This window comes from Malus sylvestris, chromosome 15 (genome assembly GCF_916048215.2).
Source record: "Malus sylvestris chromosome 15, drMalSylv7.2, whole genome shotgun sequence".
NCBI lineage: Eukaryota > Viridiplantae > Streptophyta > Magnoliopsida > Rosales > Rosaceae > Malus > Malus sylvestris.
Genome location: NC_062274.1, coordinates 8,620,730 through 8,640,646, shown reverse-complemented (window position 1 = coordinate 8,640,646; position 19,917 = coordinate 8,620,730). Strand labels below are relative to the sequence as shown.

At 34.4% G+C, this 19,917-nt stretch overlaps 1 protein-coding gene and 1 long non-coding RNA gene across 13 annotated transcripts in view; one reads left to right on the top strand and one right to left on the bottom strand.

Annotated features, from left to right (window-relative positions):
• The window catches only part of LOC126603283 (uncharacterized), a 29,724-nt gene extending 10,140 nt beyond the window's left edge, over window positions 1–19,584 (bottom strand). Inside the window, exons 1-4 of one of the 3 annotated variants that reach the window (XR_007616225.1) lie at window positions 19,297–19,584; window positions 18,299–18,544; window positions 17,163–17,212; window positions 16,395–16,752 (exon numbers count right to left, since the gene is read on the bottom strand). This is a non-coding gene — a long non-coding RNA (uncharacterized LOC126603283). Of the gene's footprint in view, window positions 1–16,394; window positions 16,753–17,031; window positions 17,213–18,298; window positions 18,545–19,296 lie in introns of those variants that run through there. The other 2 variants (XR_007616224.1, XR_007616223.1) reach the window with 2 other exon arrangements.
• Window positions 1–19,917, top strand: part of LOC126603271 (UPF0481 protein At3g47200-like) — a 92,535-nt gene that overhangs the window by 35,330 nt on the left and 37,288 nt on the right. For 3 of the 10 annotated variants that reach the window (XM_050270080.1, XM_050270072.1, XM_050270077.1), the window contains exon 2: window positions 14,615–15,798. The exons of 5 other annotated variants lie outside the window; for them this stretch is intronic. In XM_050270080.1, coding sequence (XP_050126037.1) covers window positions 14,673–15,798 — 1,126 coding nt within the window. In that variant the 5' untranslated portion in view covers window positions 14,615–14,672. Of the gene's footprint in view, window positions 1–14,614; window positions 16,175–19,917 lie in introns of those variants that run through there. 2 more of the 10 variants (XM_050270074.1, XM_050270073.1) reach the window with 2 other exon arrangements.

Below are 19,917 nucleotides of genomic sequence, written 5' to 3'. Positions count from 1 at the left end.
AATCTCTTTCTTTCGGCATCACCTGTTATCGTTAATGGATTGTAGTTTTTTCATGACCAAGGAAACTGATGACCATGAAAATGATAACTGTTCATCGTTTCATCTATTTACAGCACTTGACATATGCTGATGACCAATTTCATATATTCAAGCAATCATCAGTCTTCTGTCGAGTGATGTTAAGAACTCGTAGAACTTACTGAGTTAAACTCATCATAGTTGCTGGAACAACTTCTCCAATTCTTGCTAGTTTCTCCACAGCAGTCCCGACTTCGATGAATTAATCACTGATCAATGAATCACTTAAATAGTCTCTGAGGTTTGAGCTCACATTGTAAGACAATTGTTGCTTAAACATGTATCCCGTGGACACAAAATGAGTTTCCTCTATATGTAACCTCTCTGGCCTCAGCCCCTACACACAATATATGGCCTTGCAGTTGCAAATCTCCTTTTATCCCTGCTGTTTCCCATATAAACCCCACTTCGTACATCCACTTTTATCTCTAACATGCTCATAGAGGTAATATGACAAATAACAAAAGTGAGAACAAGCACTTAGATGAATGACTCAATATCTTCGTCAACTTCTACACTAGGCTGTCTTGATGCCGGACTTCCTTGTGTCCTACACTTCTATCAGTCAGCACATCCTTCAATTGAGCAGCCCCTCTTTCATGACCTCAAGGTTTGCTACAGAAACGAGTAACTCCTTTCGTTTTTCAACCAATCAATGAGGCCGTTGAACATCTCAAGAACGTCTTCCCATTTTTGCAAACCAGAAGAGTCAATAACTTTGGCAGGCGCAAGGCGTGTCCATGAAGAGGAGTCGTGCTCATGAAACGGACGTGGATGTGTCAGCCAAGAACTTTAAGACAGCTAGAAACTATCTGCTGTCCCATCTTCGTCCGTTTGCTTGGGCACCAATAATCTAAATAATCCAGCTCGGATTTAATCCGTTGAGTACCTCCTCAAGCGCGCCAGTCCATATCCGGTGTTATGCGACCCGTGGGGATATTTTGACTCGCACTGACTGCCTTTGTTGGGCAGAGATGTTCAGAAAGCCGCCTACTGGGCTCCCTTTCACTAGGTGTACCGAAACACACAAATGGGTTATATAGATTCTACCTCCTGACAATGCCGCCACATTATTCTGCAGCGCTTTCTGTACCAATGGAGCTCCAATAAAGATCCTGGCAAGTGACTTGAAAGTAAGCATTTTGTGTGCAACACGGTCGTCAATGGTAATCGAACTACCATCGATATTAACAAGCCTTCCATCAATCAAATCGACATTTTTCAACAATTGAGTTAATTTCGTCAACTTCGGGAATGCCATCTGATTCCACTCTGGTGGCAGAGTCTCTTCACGAAACTCCTCCGAGCAATGATACAGCTTCGCATTCAAATGCAAAGCTCTGTTTCGCTTAGCCATTAGATGTTTTGCACCGTAGAAAAACTTTCTAGTATAAAGCTATGGCTGGCGTATCTGAAATTTTGATTTAGTAACTGGACTTTATGGACGGGCTTGGGCTGGTAATCTTATGTTGGGTCCATCGTTGAGAAATGGGCTTTACTGGACGTGAATTGTGCCCAACACCACATATAAGTGTGGATTTTTTTAAGACCCAAAGTCAATAAGATCTCGCCTCAGATAGAAGAGAACAATGGAATGATAGCTGATTGCAGGAACCAAAGTCAAGAAGACCCAAAGCATCTGCAATAACTTTCGCTTCACCAAAGATGTGGCAGAAGAGGTATTGTGGAAATCACAAGCAAAACAAGGAAATGCGTTTTCTAATGGTTCATGAATTTTAAGTTAGTTTTACTTTATTAAGTTGTCAAATATTTTCAACATTTGAATTTAAACTAGTATAATCTTGTGATTAGTATCTGGTTTTTGATTCTATGATAAAAAGGAACCCATGAAAGGTGTTTGCTAAAAAGTTTGGGAATCCTATGTTGAGTTAGATGCAACTTTGTTTTGGAAGTTGATTAGATATCGTGAAAGTTAACCCCACCCGTTAATCAAAGAATCGAATTATTAAATTCATTACATTGATATTTTGTTATGAACTCAACGGACTTACTAGTGGTCATCTTTTATTCCATCACACAGATGTCTCAAACTCACCTCAAATGATTGCAAGGACCAAACATGCATGGCTATCATAGAGTATTTTCTCAACTATAAATGTGGCTTTAACTAGAAACTCCACAATTAAAATTTTCTTATTGCAAAGGAAAATACTAGAGAGGCTATCTTTTTAAATTATATTTGTATACAACATGATGTAACGTTTGATGGTTGGATTCATTTTTTTAATGATTTATAGAAGGAATCCAACCATGAATAGTCCCAGAACTGATAGACAAGAAAAGACCCGCAACAACCCAGAGATCGTACAACTATTGAAAAAAGGGTTTACATATGGAAATATCTCAAAAAACAGTCAAAGAATCTGAAAGAGGCAAATAAGTACCAAATTGATATTCTAACCACCTCCAAAGCTGTGTAGATATCCGATATGGAAGAAAATATGAGCAGTAGATTCCTCAAAATAATGACATAAACAACAAATGGATGCCAGAGAAATACCATATGGTTTTAGAGCATCTTCGGTAAGAAGTTTATCAGGAAATAGCCGCCAAGATAAAATAGATAGGCGAGGCAGAATAAAATGTCTCCAAATAACCTTAACTCAAACACAATCACTGTGTTTCCAATTATAAATGGGGCAAATAAAGTCCAAAAAAAAGGTAATGCTAAAGAGACCAAATTTCTAAATCAAATTTTGTAAACTAAATGATGTGGATGTTAATTATTTGATTATTATGTAAATGTTAATTAACGTGTTTATTCTTATTGATGACGCATCATTTGATTTACAAATTTTATTTAAAAATTTGGTCCCTAGCATTATCTTTAAAACTAAAAAAAATGAAAAATCTATGCATGTTGGAAGCATTCTTTCTTACTCCTAAAACATTTGGACTTTCGTACCTGAACCTTAAACACATATTAAATATGGAACAACTTGCTACCGGTGCAGTATGCATCTGCCTATAATTATTGGCCTCATGTCCCCCAAATATTATATATGTCCATATGTCCACCAAATGAAAGTTCGTCTATCTTGACTTGCTAGACGACGTAACCTTGTTGATGTCACTTTGCTAATGATTATTGTCGGCAGCCAACGGCTAAGAAGGATTCATACAAGTAATCATATTCCAACACGTGTAATTTTCCAGCCATTCAAAAACTTCGCGGAATGGTTACTTGTATGAATATTCTATTCCCATTCCGTCAATTTGTGCACACCTTGAGAACTGGTTGACTTTTATAGTCTAAGTAAAATAATTAATCTAACAGTACCATTTTAAATTCTTCTTTATTCGTAAATGAAATGTCTTATATTTGATTCTCGCAAAAAATGAATTAGAATTATATTATTATTAGTTCATTATAAGATTAAATATACTCTCTCTTTTTTAATATAGATCATATTTTTTGTTCATGAAAAAAAGTACTACTTTAGAATATTTGAGAACTGGTTTACTTTTATAGTCTGATTAGATTAATCTAGCAGTACTATATTAAATATGGAACAACTTGCTGCCGGTGCAGTATGCATCTGCCTACAATTATTGGCCTCATGTTCCCCAAATATTATATATGTCCATATGTCCACCAAATGAAAGTTCATTATGGGATGGGACTAAACATACTCTCTCCTCTTTAGTATAAATAATATTTTTTGTTCAAGAAAAAAAATACTACTTTAGAATATTTGAGAACTGGTTGACTTTTATAGTCTGATTAGATTAATCTAACAGTACTACATTAAACTATTGGAAAAATTAGCTATAATAGAATAATTTCATTAGAGTAAATTGTAGCTATGGTCCCTTAACTTTAACTCAATTGGAGCAATGGTCCCTCAACTAAAAATCCATTACCTTTGGTCCCTCAACTTATCAAAACGTGCAGCTATGGTCCCTCAACTTAAAATCCATTACCATTGGTTCCTGAACTTTAATTCAAGTGGAGAAATGATCATTTAACTTTAACCCAATTGTAGTAATGGTCCTTCCAATATAACTCGTTTTGACAAATTTTTTGACATAGTTGACGAAAAGAACCATAATTATACACTTTGATGAGTTAAGGGACCCTAATTATATAAATGGTCATTCCAACATAGCTTATTTTGACAAAATTTTGACAAAATTGATGAAAAGGACTATAACTACACATTTTGATAAGTTGAGGGACCAATGGTAATTGATTTTTAGTTGAGGAACCATTGCTCCAATTTGATTAAAGTTGAGGGACCATTTGTACAATTTACTCATTTCATTATGTGTGGTACTATCTATACATCCAGTGACGAATTTAGGATTTCAAGATCGGGGGGTCCCAACATAAAAGTTTAAAAATATATATATTAGACTAATTTGGTTCCATATCACAATTTTTTACTGAATTTGGTTCATTGAATAAATCAAGATTAATTTCAAAGGTAATAAAACCAACAAATTCTCCTCAGCAACATAACGCAATTAGTGACTCTACAAAGATAAAATTTGTTAACGTAACTTATATCTTATTAATTGGGAGTTGGGACTAGAGTCTAGGATTAAAAAACTTATATGAATTTGGAAGAAATTAAATTAGGCAGGTAAAGGCGGTGGAACGGCAAATGGTGGTGGGGAATAGGGTAACTTGGGTATAAAGTTGGAAGGTTGCGACGATTTGGGCTAGAAGTTCTTAAATATAATTTGGGGATACTGGAAAGGACCGGGGTTCTCGAGCTCTGTAGAGAAAACAGAGATACTTTAGTTTTTAAATTTTTTATAATGACCTGGCTAAAAAACGCTGTCGTTTCGGCTAGGTCTTTTAAAACAAAAATTAATTAAAAACCTCTTCTTCTTCTTTGTTATAAGCATTGCTGCCTGCACATCTATGAAGGCAATAAGCCTCTCCACTGCACCTGCCCAAATTGTTGGAGGGTCCCAAAGGTTGATCACAAGTGTTTCTTCGGACTTCTGAAGGGTCCCAGGACCCCCCGGGTCCCTATATGGATCCGCCAGTGTATACATCAATTTTTACTTTCTACACAATTCATATTAATTTATATTATTTAATCTTCTTTAATTTATTTGATTTGACTGTAGAAAATTAAGAATAGTGTGTGGAATGTAAAAAAAAAAAGTGTGGGATAGCACCACTGTTTTATTATTTTCTTGCTGAAATGGAAAGAAAAATATAAAAGATATTAATAATAGAGGCGGATGATATGAAATGCCTAAAGTACCATTGCTTATATAGTTTTCTTTGCAAGCCAAATTAAGGTTGCTCGTTCATTCCACCACAAACATTGTCTAGGGCAAATCCTGTTGACTGGATTTGCTCTCATTGCTCTATCCCTAGAGGCTAGTAAGCTCATCTAGCAGCAATTATTTTGCTTATATGTAGCTAGCCTATCATTGTGTATTGTTAAAAGAAAATTTATTGTAATATGTTTTGAGATTTCTTAGTCACTTACAAGAGGCAAATTAACTATACAAACTTGCTTGTTTTCCTGTATGAAAGCAGGTGTAAATTCGCTTCATTTTTTAATGAAAGTACTGTTATTGACACTTCAAAAAAATCATCACGCACTTGTTCTCAAAGAATAAATTTCACTTCAGAACGTGTTACACTACAAGAAAACATGGATTAGGTGATAGTATTTTTTGTGGCGCCTAAAAATTCATCACATTTCGGTAAAATGAGTGAGGCTTTTTTAGAAATCGTCACATAAAGATTTTCACAACCACCAAAATATTTTGCGTCGCATAACATTTTGAATTCGTCACAAACTATTGGGCGGGAAATTTTACCGCCGAACGAAATGTTAATATGTGATGAAATTTTTACATTCATCACTTATATAAAGAGTAGGCCACATAATAGTCAATTCATCACTTATAATATTAAATGTAAAGATTAAAAATATTGAAATAATAATGTCAAAACTCCCAAATTGTAAAACCTGATAACCTATTTCGTTTTCCCTAAAAAAAAAATTTTTTTTTGTTCTCACCCCATCTCTTTCAGCACTATTGGTTCTACTCTCTCACCCCGCCTCACCGACCAGCCACCTGGTGGTTGCCATCAATGGCAAACACGTACCACCTCTCATTCGTCTCCCTCCCTCGACCTCTCAATCGACAACAAGCTACTTATTTCTTTAATTGTTTTTGGATTTTCTTCTTCAATCAGTCTTTGTTTGCCAAGCTTAGACACCCAGTTATCAATTTCCTTTCTCTTTTCTTATTTCTAATTTAGTTAGAACACAATTATTGCAGCTATTTAAGCTCTTGATTAGTTGCATAGTTAATTCTTTGAGGTAGGATAAAAACTACAGCATCTCGGCTATAGCACAAATCCATTCCTAAAAAAAAACTATCATGTCCTGCTACACCATAACAAATAAGAACAAAAGGGGGAAAACTGAAGAACTGAACAAAAGGAAAAAAAGAGGAGGAATAGTTTTTGGTAGATGAAGAAGATTATACTAGTCTCAATATTCAAAGAAAAAAAAAACTAGAACTACTCCCTTTTTTGTGTAACTATTTTTTCAACACGTAGACTACCACAGAGATTTGTGGAAATTTTAAGTTTGTTTGAATGTATTTTTCATAGATTGATTGTACAAGGGGGGATATATAATGAGGTAGAAGGTTACACGCAATCCTACCTTGGCAAATCCTACTAACCCGGTAAACCTTAAAGTTGTCACTTCTTAAATTAAGGGAGTGCAGCAAGTAGCTAGCACGCAACTATCAACAAGTCATTTAGATGTGAATCTTTCTCAAATTAAGGGATTAGACTTAATAGAGAATCCCATGCAAAGAGGAAACATAAAATCTGGCAGCATCAGTCACCCCATATCGTCTGATATTCATATGCAGCATCAGTTACCCAGCATCAGTCACCTAGTATGCAGCATCAGTCACCCCATATCGTCTAAAAAAATTCTCAAACAAAATAATATTTTGTTAATTAATTCGAGTTTGATTGAATTGATTAAATTTTGGTGTTTGTTAGTTCAGGTACAAGTACAATTTTAGTATTGTGTACGATTATAAAATCTAAAGGACCCTTCGCGTTCTTTAGAGGTTTTCCTATTCTATTTCTCACTGAAGCACCTTTTGTCATGGTACTCTTGCTCTTTCCCACACATTTATTTACCTATCTATTAAGTGCAATGCTTTTAGCACTTCAAACTAAGTATTTTACAGTTTTTATACGCGCAATATATGTAGCGCCAAAAGTTAAACATGAGAGTGCCAACGGCGCTATGCCGTTGCCCTTCTGTAATTGGTTTACTATGTGATTTGGTGCATTGTATTGCAGGCTACATGAGGTGCTTTTGAAAATCTCAAGAAACTAGAACAATGAAGGCTAAATTTGGCTTTGCCACTTTCTTGAACGCATTTCATTTTTAGGGCGTTGGACATGCATTATGCAAGCTTAAATTTGGATTTCATGTATTGTGCATGTATATGCTGAAAGTATGCTAGTTTTTCCTGTCATATTATATGTATGTCTAAACAATTTTATATATATTTTGTTATGCTAACCTATTGATATGAAAATGTTGATGTGTAATCCTAGTCATCGGACCTATTTCACATAAGTGAACTATTTCCAATTGTGGCTCACAAAATTGGATCTATATCAAGTTTCATTTGCACATTTTTGCCCTAATGAGATTCATATTTGCGTTGTGGAAATTTGTAACCCTAATAATTTAATAAGAGTTGTTCTTATTTTTCGTTCTCCATGCAAAGATATATTACTATATATTAAAATCCAGTTCAAAATATTGTTTATTAACTATGTTTTGACGATTTTGTCCTCGTTTATTTTTCAGCTTGCACATAAAATTACGTTACCTTTTGTCCAGTTGTTGACTGGAAACAAAGATAGCTCATTCCTTTTCTTTTCCTTTTTTTCCTTTTTTTATTTTTATTTTTAATTCTTGGCAATTTAAGATTTAGGGAATTGGAAGGGTTAACTTTAGTTCTGTCCTGCTTTCTCAGACCAAATCCAACTCTGGACTATATGCTATTTTTTAGGTTTTATTCCCCTCCCCTAAACCTAATCAAATCCATGCTAAATATGTGGGTTAAAAGCTAAAACTCAAAAGAAAGCTAAATATCACCCAGGATTTAGTCCAGATACGCATGGACTTGCCCAAACCCAGCCCAGTCTTGGCCCAAACATGCGCCGCAATCTCCCCAGCGAGCTGAAGCCTTCAGCGCCCGACAGGGGGCCCACTGTCAGGGTAGTTGTCGACCACCTTTAGGAGCCCAACGACTTTTTTTTTTCATCCAACGGCTGATATATTTGGACCGTTGGTTGATCCAACGGTCCAGATTCAAATTTTGTTTTATTAAAAAATGTACTTTTAAAATACATTGAATCCAACGGATAAGATCGAATATAATCAAATCTAACAGTAAAAAAATAGATCTAATTGTTGAAATTTAAATCCAACGGCTAAAATAATTTAAAAAAAATTTATTTAACTCAAAATTCACCCAAAAACTCTATAATTACCTATGTATTTGTTCAAACATCCATACAAAACTCAATTTTCTCCTACAATTCTTCCAATATTTCTTTCTACCATTTCTTCCTATTTCCAAAATTTTCAAGATGGCAAGAAAGCATATTAAAGGTCGTAATTGGACATGTGAGGAAGATGTTACTTTATGCTTCACATGTGTTATGTGTGTCTTGTGTGTTTCATGTATTTTGTGTTTATACATCTCTATCATGATTTTCATATTCTTCCATAGTGTTTCATGTATCAATTTAGTAATTTTTTAATATTTATCGGAATTTAAATATTTTTAAATTAAAATGTTCATAAAATTGATTTACGATAGTCTACATATTTTTTTTAAAGTTAATTTAAGAAAAAAAATTAGCCTAAGTTCATTCTTTAAATATATGGGGCTAAAATTTTAGGCCAAAAGGGTTTGAGAAGAAAAGCTGTTTCTGGGCTAGAACCTAAATTTTTTGAGCAAAAAATTTTAGGTTTTAGGTCAAGGGTTGGAGATGGTCTTACTATATACTGGAGAATTAATTTCACCACGTTGAATTAAATCAACTATATATTTTAATGGCTTTTTAGCCAAAATTGTTCATGAGATTCGTATAACACATCACTTTGGGCCATGAGATTGAAAATCAATAGAAATGGTCCCTGAGATTGCCCACCATCCATTATTTTGGTTATTTCGTTAAAAACTTCGTTAAGTGTCCCGGAGTTCTTAGCCGAAAGTTTGGGCAATTTTCAAAGCTTCGTAACTCAATCGTTTCTTAACCAAATTCGACCCATAATATATCAAAATGAAGATAGGAAAGTATAGAACAAGATTATACCTATTTGGAAGCCCAGTGGTTGTTGGAGATGGCTTGAAAATAGTTTGAAAGGTGATTGGTCCGCAGGAAAATTGGAAAACTCGCTGGAAATTGGGTAAACTTTAAATGTTCATAACTTCTTCAATACTCAATGAAATCGAGTGATTCAAAAATGAAAATCATACTTCTCAATGCGATGAAGAGAATGGTACCTTTTTAGATGACTAAATCTCCGTGGTTTGGCAGGAAAACGGCTCGAAAGTGGATATCTTGGTCTCGAGTTAGCCACTTTCGAGCCATTTTTCGGCCAAACCACAGAAAATTATCCATCTGTAAAGGTACCATTCTCCTTGCCTCATTGAGAAGTATGATTTTCATTTTGAATCACTCGATTTCGTTGAGTATTGAAGAAGTTATGAACGTTTAAAGTTTACCTAGTTTTCGGCGAGTTTTTCAGTTTTTTCACGGATCAGTCACATTTCAGACTATTTTCTGGCAATCTCCGCCAACCATTGGGCTTCCAAATGGTATAATCTTGTTCTACACTTTCCTATCTTCATTTTGATATATTATGGGTCAAATTTGGTTAAGAAACGATTGAGTTACGAAGTTTTGAAAATTATCCAAACTTCCGGCCAAGAGCTCCGAGACACTTAACGGAGTTTTTAACGGAAGGACCAAAATAATGGATGGTGGACAATCTCAGAGACCAAAGCAATGTGTTATACAAATCTTAGAGACAATTTTAATTAAAAAGCCTATTTTAGTCGAAGAAAAATAAGGGTAGGTAGCAAGAAGAATTTAATTGATCAACTCGTCTACCTTTTGTAATGAAAAAATAATTGAGGTTTTACCCTAACAAAAAATTAGTCGGCCAACTAGAGGAGTAGCCAACTCTCTATAAGCACACGAAAAGTCTTTTAATATCTCCATTGAAGGGAGCATTATTGCCAGATAACGTAACCTTACTGAAGTCATTATGTTATTGATTGTTGTCATTAGCCAAAGGTTAAGAAGGATTCATGTTTTACTAAAAAAAGAAAAAAAGAAAAGAAGGATTCATGTTTGAGATAAGAACGGATAGGTTTCTTGTGCCAGTGATTTATGCGAACTGGTTGGCTATTATAATTTGATTAAATTATTCTTCTACATTCCTGTTAATTTATGTTATTTTATCTTTTTATTGTTTTTTTTAATTAAAAAATGAGAACAGCTGGTGGAAGACAATACTTGGATTATCTTCTTATTTTGTTGATCGTACCTTCTTTGTTTATTTGCTTTCACCATTTATTTTAAGTTTCAATTCATCATCATTCGTCAATATTTGCTCAACTAAAACTAAGCTGCAGATTAAGTTGAGTTTGACAATTAGAATTAGATCATTTCGGTTAGTTTAACTTTCGCAACCCTTTTTATAAAAAGTCAAGATCTAATTTGTAAATCCTTTAAGTTTGTTTTGATCAAGACCATCTTCAACCCTTGGGTTAAAACCTAAAATTTTTAAATTAGAAACAATTTTATGCTCCAATACTTTTGGATTAAATTTTTAGCCTGAAATTATTAAATAATGAATTTAGGATAATTTTTTATTCTTAAAGTTAAAAAAAAAAATTGTAAACTATCCTAATTTAATTTTGTAAAAATTTTAACTCCAAAATATTTAGATTTCGATAAATATTGAAAAATTAGTAAACCTACACCATGAAACTCATGGAACGCTATAAAAGAATATGAAACATATGAAAGAACTTTTTTTCAATTATTTAGCCGTAGGATATAAGTTTGGACCGTTATATCTTTTTTTCACCCTTGTATTTGATCATATTAGATTTTAACAGTTGAATTTATGGATTTATAAATATAAAACTGAAAAAAAATACACATACATGGTAAGTCAGTCCACTAACTCAAGGGAAATTTTGACCTAAATTTGCCCCAAAAATGATTTTTTGGTTAAAACTCATATTTGGCCTAAGGGTTGGAGCAAATTGAGGGTAGGTCTAAGGGGGTGAAGGAATGGGTTAAGCCTCACAATGCACTAACCATAATAATATGGCTCAAATTCACCTTTGACGATTATCAAATCTCAAACTTCTCATTTACAAATGAAGACATAAACCATATTATTAACTCGACCAAATCAAACATATGGGAATTCTTTTTCTTTTGGTTTTGGTATAAATTAAAACAACTTGTTTTTTTTTTTTCAAAGTAAATTATATAGCAACTTGTGATTACAATTAGTATATATAGGAGAATTGCGTATCCCATCATTGTGCTGTTATTAAGCGAAAATTTGCACTTCATCGGTAACAGGAGGAGCAAAAGACGATCTGTATGCGTTGATTTTCTTATACATAAGCAGGTGTGAATTCCTGCCTGCAGCTTCACTTTCTTCTGCATCTCTCTTTAATTATCTTTCATCAGGGTTGTATCCATTTCAATTTCTACGATTTGCAACTCATATCTATCCATTTTATGGAAGCTTTAAGTTGATTGTTATGTTTCATGCTAGCCGGAAATTGGATCTAAAATCTTGATAATAACAAATAATGGAAGGTCACTTCAAAGAAGTTGAGCTACTTTCTATATTGTTATTGGTTTTGCGGTGAAATCTCAATTTTATTTACAACCAACCTTATTGGAAGACAAATCTTTCTCTTTTTTTATTTTATTTTTATATATTTTTATCGTTTTTATGTTTGGAAAATAAGATGCATCCACTTTTCTGCTTCAATGATACCGATTCAAATTTAAATGCTTTAAAAATGGTTTAAGAATATGCGGATATTTCTTGCTCATGTTACAGAGCACCTCCACACCCAAAGGTAGTATGCATGCCTCTGTTCTACGATTATGGCCTATGAAAGTTCGTCTATCTTCACGTACTAGTGATTTATGCAAACTGGTTGACTATTATAGTTTGATTAAATTATTTTTTTAATCCTCCGTTAATTTATATTATTTGATATTTTCAGTTTATTTAATCATCTTCAATGATGCAGCTTTCCTTTTAATATTTTTGAGTTGAATAGTTTGGTTGTGTATATGTGTTTCAGTTTTATAAGTGTCTAGTATTAAGTACAACCTGCATTAATATTATCTTCAAACTTCAATTAACCACTTAAGCCTAATATATAGATAGTATCCAGCTCTATGAACGTCAACTACAGAGTTTATTATCAGAAGTCTCGTGTAATTAAGAGTAAATTACTTACTACTTATGTCTAATTTTAATTAAGAGTGAACTACTTATGTTTAATTTTTGAATTATTGGCGTACTTGTCCAAGTGCAATGCCTCTTCTCATCCTCTTTACAAGTTCAAATCTTCTGTATCAAAAAATTCATATGGCCTCTCTGTGCCTTTTCTAATTTAGTTACACCTGTCTTTTAACTTATCTTCAACTAACACCGTTAAAAAATATAAACTAAATAATACATAAAAAAACCTAGCATTGCCCTAACCCCCACCCACCCCGACCCTACCTCGCCGGCGGACTTCCTCACCTCCTCTCCTATCAGTGCCGGCGAGCACATCCAAAACCTTTGAAGTGAATCTTGGAACATAATATGGGTATTCTCAATCATACCTTATCCCACCTTCGCTTACCACCACCTTTGCCCCACTCCGACATGCGACTCCAGCGCCGTGAACAGCCAACCCCTCCGCGACTGGAACTCACCAAATCCTGATCCCCCTTATCTTCATCTCTCTCATTTGATTTGGAATTTTGAGTTTGTTTCGCGGTTTATTGACTTTAATTTCTGTGTTTATATTGGGGATTTTGAAATTCTGAAGCTTTTGATTTCTGGAATTCATCCCGTCTTTGGAATTAGATGGGAGGAGAGAGGGGAACACGGGAAGGGAGGGGTGGTGTGATGTGCATAGATGTGAACGCATAAGCTCAAAAGCGTGAACCGGTTGGTTGTCTTCTCCTTTTTTTTTTTTTTTTTTTTAAATTTTCATTTTAGTATTAATAGTAACGCCGTCAAGTTGTGATTAAGTGATGTAATGTAAAAGAACAGGTGGCAAAAAAAAAAAAAAAAGGCACCGAGAGGCCGGGGGGTTTTGGGTGCAAAAAATTTGGAACCTAGCTTCTCTGCTCTCTCATTTTCCATACACTCTCATATTTTCCTATTTGTGCGGTCACGGTTAAATCACGTTAATATTTTATATTACTATTTTTTTGTCTTATTATTTCTATAAAAAAAATCAATATAAAATGTTGACGTGGCTTAACCGTGATCGTAAAAAATAGGAGGGGATGAGAGTGTATGAGAAGTGGAAGGGCAGAGAAGCCGGGTCCGAAAATTTGGACTCCAACTTTACACACCAACATCTATTTGGCAGACTTGGCTTCTCTACCCTCCCACTTCCCATACACTCTCATCTCCTCCTATTTGTGCGGTCACAGTTAAGTCACATCAACATTTTATATTACTATTATTTTTTGTCTTATTATCTGTATAAAAAAATTAATATACAAAATAGGAGGAGATGAGAGTATATAAGAAATGGAAGGGCAAAGAAGCCGGTCCCTATTTGGCTCCACTTGAGCAGTGGGTGATGAATTCAAGGTTTATGTAACAATCCCAAGGGAACGTCACGTCAGCTTGGTTTGTTAAATCAATTAGTCCGCTTTGTAGACACTTACCTGTAGAGACATAAAATAAAATAAAAATTACCTGTAGGTTTCCGAATAATTGTATAGACAATTCTATGATTTGTTAGTTTTTTTCATTGTCGAATATTTGTTAGTTTGGGTTGTCTTATTTTTTTTTTCTTTTTGTTGTTGCCAAAATATCAAAATACAAAAAAAAAAAAAAAAAAAAAAATCTCTTTCAATTGCGTAGTGGGACATGATAACTCTAAGAATATATTACAAGAATACAAGTTTATTACTTATTATTTACGGATACTACTATTTTGTTATATATTTTTCTCTCATTCCAGGTAGATTAAAGCAAAATATAAGAGGGTAGGTAGGAGAAATTAATTCAATCTGACTAAACACGCTCCTCACAAATATATAAAACAAAATTTAATTTTTTCGGGTGTATATATTTGCAATTCTTGGATTAATAGTTTTCTCTATTATCTAGATTGGTTTTGATTGTTGTCATGTTTTCTCAATGCTTGGATTAATTTTCTCTGTTAGGGAATAATTTGTTTATTGATGTGTCAGGGATCATCATCTCGTTGTCAGCAATTACGATTTATAACAACAAACCCATCAACATTAAATGGGAGGAAGCAACGAAGCTCCACATGACATCGAAAACCCTTGCACTCCGTTACTAACTTCAATGAGTAAGGAGTTGCATGGTTTGCTTTCCTTGTCCGCTTCAATAAGTCAGGAGTTGGATGATTTGCTTCCCTTGTCCAATTCGTGTTGTATCTACAGAGTTCCTGAAGAACTACGGCGTGTAAATGAAAAGGCCTACACACCTCAAGTAGTCTCTATAGGTCCGCTTCACCATGGCAGGGAAGGCTTAGAAGACATGGAAGAACACAAGAAGAGGTACCTTCAGTATTTTTTAGATCGGCCTGGGGTCAGCTTGGAAGTTTGTGTAAAGAAAATAAAGGACAAGGAAGTGGAACTGCGCGGTTGCTATGCGCACACCATTGGGTTGTGCAGTGATGAATTTGTAAGAATCATTCTTGTGGATGCCGCGTTCATCATTGAGCTCTTATTGAGGTACGGGTGGTATGTCGTGCGCGATAGCAATGACCGCATCTTTAACAAACCATGGTTGATAAAGTTTATAGTTTCTGACATGCTTTTGCTCGAAAATCAGCTCCCGTTTTTCATTCTTGAGGATCTCTTTGCCACTGCTGAGGTGGCTGAGGTGCCGGATACGAAGCCTTCAGTACTTGACCTCTTTTATGAGTTCTGTAAGGAATCAACGAATTTCTATATGGAAAAAGGCAATTGGGAACGTCCTAATTTTAAAGTAGAGCATTTTGTTGATTTGGTTAGAACTTTACATCTACCAACACCGGAAGAGAACTTCAAAAATGGAGAGTTAGTCGATACTCTAGCTGTACCCAGCATGACGAAACTACACCAGGCTGGAGTCAAGTTTAAGGCGAGATCAGGCAAGAATCTGTTTGATATATGTTTCAAAGACGGAATTTTGGAAATTCCAAATCTAAAAATACAGGATCACACGGAGATTGTACTCCGAAACCTTATTGCCTTTGAGCAATGCCATTGCGATTGTAACTACTTCAGTGATTATAGCCTCCTCATGGATTATTTTGTGAACACCCCAAATGATGTGGAATTGCTTCTCAAGAATGGAATTGTTGAACATCTGCTTGGTGACAACAATGAGGTGTCTACTCTGATTAACAGCCTTGGCAAAGGTGTTGGGGTGGACAGACGAAGATTCTATTATGCTACTCTTGTGAAGGACCTCAATGAGTACTACAAACAGCCGTGGAACAAATGGAAGGCAGATCTGAAACAAAAATATTTCAACTCACCTTGGACAACTATTTCTGTAACTGCTGCTACTTTGATCATCATACTCACTTTCATACAAACGGTGTGTTCTTTTTCCCAATGCGCTCAACGCTAAGTTTCCCACTTAATTTCTCCCTCTTCTTTCCCATTTAATTTCTAGCGTGCATTATATGTACATGTTAATTTGCAGTTGCTTGTCTATGTATGAAATTTAAATAATATGTCTCCTTTGTACTTAAAATAAAATAAAATAAATAAATACTATGTTGAGGAAAAGTTTCATTGTAGCTTTTCACCGTAGGAAAGGTCACAGTGAGATTCATGAGTTTCATTTGACTGCTCATCAATTTTTAATGTAGCGCCCACCAATTTCAAATTCAGGCATCCCAAAGTGTTGAGCCAGAAAGCACAAAATCTTAAAGGAACACTCAGAAGCTAGACACTCCTTCGCTTCATGTTGAAAAACCCAACCTAAATTATATATGAACACAAAAAGTAGGAAAACTCACAAAATTTTGTTCTTTCCTTTAATTTCCCCATTCTTTCCCTTATCGCATTCTCCCTTCAAATATCTCCCAAACTTAAATTTGGTTCTCAAAAGTTTGTACATTTTTCCCTTTCATATAGACTTGACTAGCAATTTAGCCCGCGCAATACTGCGGGTTTTAAAACTGATTAAATGTGCAAAATATAGTAAATATACCAAAATCTATTACATATGTAATAAGGAAAAAAAAAAGATGTTTGTAGAATATATTACATAGAAAAGGCATCTTGGTTACTTTTGACGTTGTTCTCTATTGCCACTAAGTACTTCACTCTTCTTTCTACTTCGTTTTTTCTTCTTCGTTTTCCTGTAGATGGGGTGTACATTTTTTAATATTACACCTTTCAAGTTCATAAACCCGTATTGCAATCCAACTAAGATCCCACATCTTAGGTCAGGATTGTCAAATAATTTATAAATCGTCAATTTCATCACCAATGTTACTTGTTTGAATTTTCATTTGTTACATGTAAGACTACATGCAATCCAAATCAGATTGTGATTTGGAAAATATCTGGATTCTTAAGAAGTTAAAGCAAAATATTTGCATTAAATTACCAACTAATCAACTATATGACAACAAATCAAAACAAATTACCAATTTTAATCAACTCAAATGTTGAATTCCATAAAAATGATAATCAAAAGTAAATTCAGCAAAAGAAGCTTATTAAAATTGTAAGTGAAACAGTTAGAGCAGTAAGCATAATAACTCACCGGTCTGAGTTCTATTCTACCAGTATCTTTTGAACCTCGACCGCTCTAACCTGCAACAAAACCAATTAACCAATAAAAATCACCAAAAAAATAAATAAATAAAAACCCAAATTCCACAATAAGCAAAAAGAGTGAGAAAAATATTGGATTCAATGAAGCCGTGGATTATGAAGTGAGTAGTAAGGATAACTTATGTCCTAGGAAGCTGCAAACTTAAGCACCAGACCAACTAAATGAAAAGACCACAGACACCTCCAACATTTCCACTATTTTGATGCTTGAAAAGGGGGAAGGGAAGGATGGTATGCACCAAGTTATATAGATTAAGATTAGGGTTGAAGGTGACTGTTTGGCTGTACAAATGTTTCTCCCCCTCCAGATATATAATTCTGGCAAATGTTCAACAAAAATATATGAATGTATGATGTACTCATAACCCAAACATATCTAATATCATCATGTGATGAAAGAAAAGAAAAAATATATATATATATATATTTCATAAGAATTTGGTGGCTTCTGTTCTACATTACTGGATAATTGTGAGGAATTTCAATGGTTTGTAACATTCCATAGTCGTGAGGGATTCGTATATGGACAGAAGATGAAAGAAAAAAAAAGGCAAAATCTTTTATTTTTTTATATATGCTTGTGGATTGAATTGTACAGCAAGTTAATAAGATGTAAAGTGAGTGGTTCTTGACATCATAAATTCACCATATATGCAAGGTTGTATTACAGCATATACAGTCAATTTTCTATCAGTGTCATGGTACAATATTGTACAACTAATTAATACAATTTTTTGCCTCTTAGTTGATCAATTTTTGAATTTTTAGGTATTGAATTACGTTTGAAAGATATGAAAGAGACAAACTAAAACATGAGCTCACCCATGTTCCTCCCGGAGGTTAATTATGCAGGATGGTTGTAACAAATCCCACTAAAAACATGGAATTAAAGCACCAAAATAAAAAAGTAAACAAACAAATTCAAGTAAAAGATAAAGATGGACCCTTTTTATATTAACCTAAAAAATTTAGAATAAAATTTTAATTCATATTCAAAATATTACTACCAAGTACTGTATGCCAAGCTAAGAATATTAATTGTTGGATTAATATGATTATTCGTACCGGCTTTCCTTCGAGCTTGTGTCCACAACCGGGACACTGCTTGGATCCTCACATCTAATGCTCTTCAAGCTTTGCATCAATGAGATCGAACTTTTGATGGACCCAAAATTACTCTTACTCATTGCTCTTTTCAAATGAGATGCTATCTTCTTCTTTTTCTCGAACTCATCAACATATACTGTCTTCTGCGAAATTTTCATCATTCTTGTAAAAACGCCTACTGCTCATATCCCACCCGCTTTCTCTCTATACAAAATCATATACAACTTTGGTTGAGATCTGCTGATGAATTATATGCACAAAAGGGTACTCTTAATAAAGAGTAATGAAAAACATATATACGGTGGATTGATTCTGGGAATTTGGTCGAAGATCAAAATACGAACTAAATATCAAGCAAGAAGAACAACTTTATCAACTGCTTTAATATAAGCCAAAAGCACTTTCTGCTTTCAGCATGATCTGGAAGTTGCAATGCTATCTATGAAGCGTTTGATACTCATATTCCAGGGTCCAAAATGAATTAACCATTAAAATACAGATCTTTTGGGGATAGTTTTCCGCCATGCTTCCATAGAAATGAAAACTCAGAGCTTCTATTTGAAGCTAGTTACAGTTAAAGAGATTATCATAATTCACCCAAATCTTTTAGTCCACGATCAAAAGAGCAAACCAAATAAATAAAATTAAGAGGAAACCAAATAAATAAAGAAATTGGAGATTTTTAAGAACCAAAAACTCTGCAAGCAAACAAAATATAATCTACACAAAGTGTAGAGAGCGAGAGAGAGAAAGAGGAGAGTGAGGGGGCTTACCATCCTTCAAGGTAACCATAACTTTTAGATAAAATCACACCAAAAAAAGCCAAAAATTTAATGAAAACTTGTGCACAACCCAGAAATTTAAAGGACAAAATCCACGAAAAATTAACTAAAACCCAATTATATTAAATAAAAAATTTGAAGCAGATCTTTGAGTGCAATAGATGCAGAAGGTACCTGACGTTCTGAGGAATAGTTTGAGCAACCTCGACGCCGATCTTCGCCGGAATCGTCACAAAAACGTCAGAGTTTTCGAAAATCCTCGTCGAAACCCTAACGAATCGAGATATGCGACTGGTGTTTCTTGTTCCTAAGATGAAAGGGAGACGATTGGTGAAACGGTGAGGTCCGATTCGCCGGCTTTCGAACGGATAGCTCGCCGTCGTCATTAACCGAGTGACGGAGATAAGAGCGAGAAGGAAGAGAGAAGGGAGAACAAAGAATAAAAAATTTAAAAAAAATTCAGTATATATACTTTGTAAAAATGATGGCATATCTGTAATAACACAAAGTTAACATGGGTAAAAAGAAAATGATGGCATCACAGAGTTACACCAGGCAGAGTCAAGTTTAAAGTGGGATCGACCAAAAACTAGTCATCTTATGGATCATTTCATGAACACTGAAAAGCATGAACAGTTGCTTGTTGAGCATGGAATGAGGAATTGCTGCAAAATACTATTTTGCTACTCTTCGTCGGAATAGAAGAATAAAGTTGCATGAACTTGTTGAATACAATAAGAAGAACAAATCCATTTTCGAGTGTACTCTTTAAATTACTTATCACGAAAATGATAC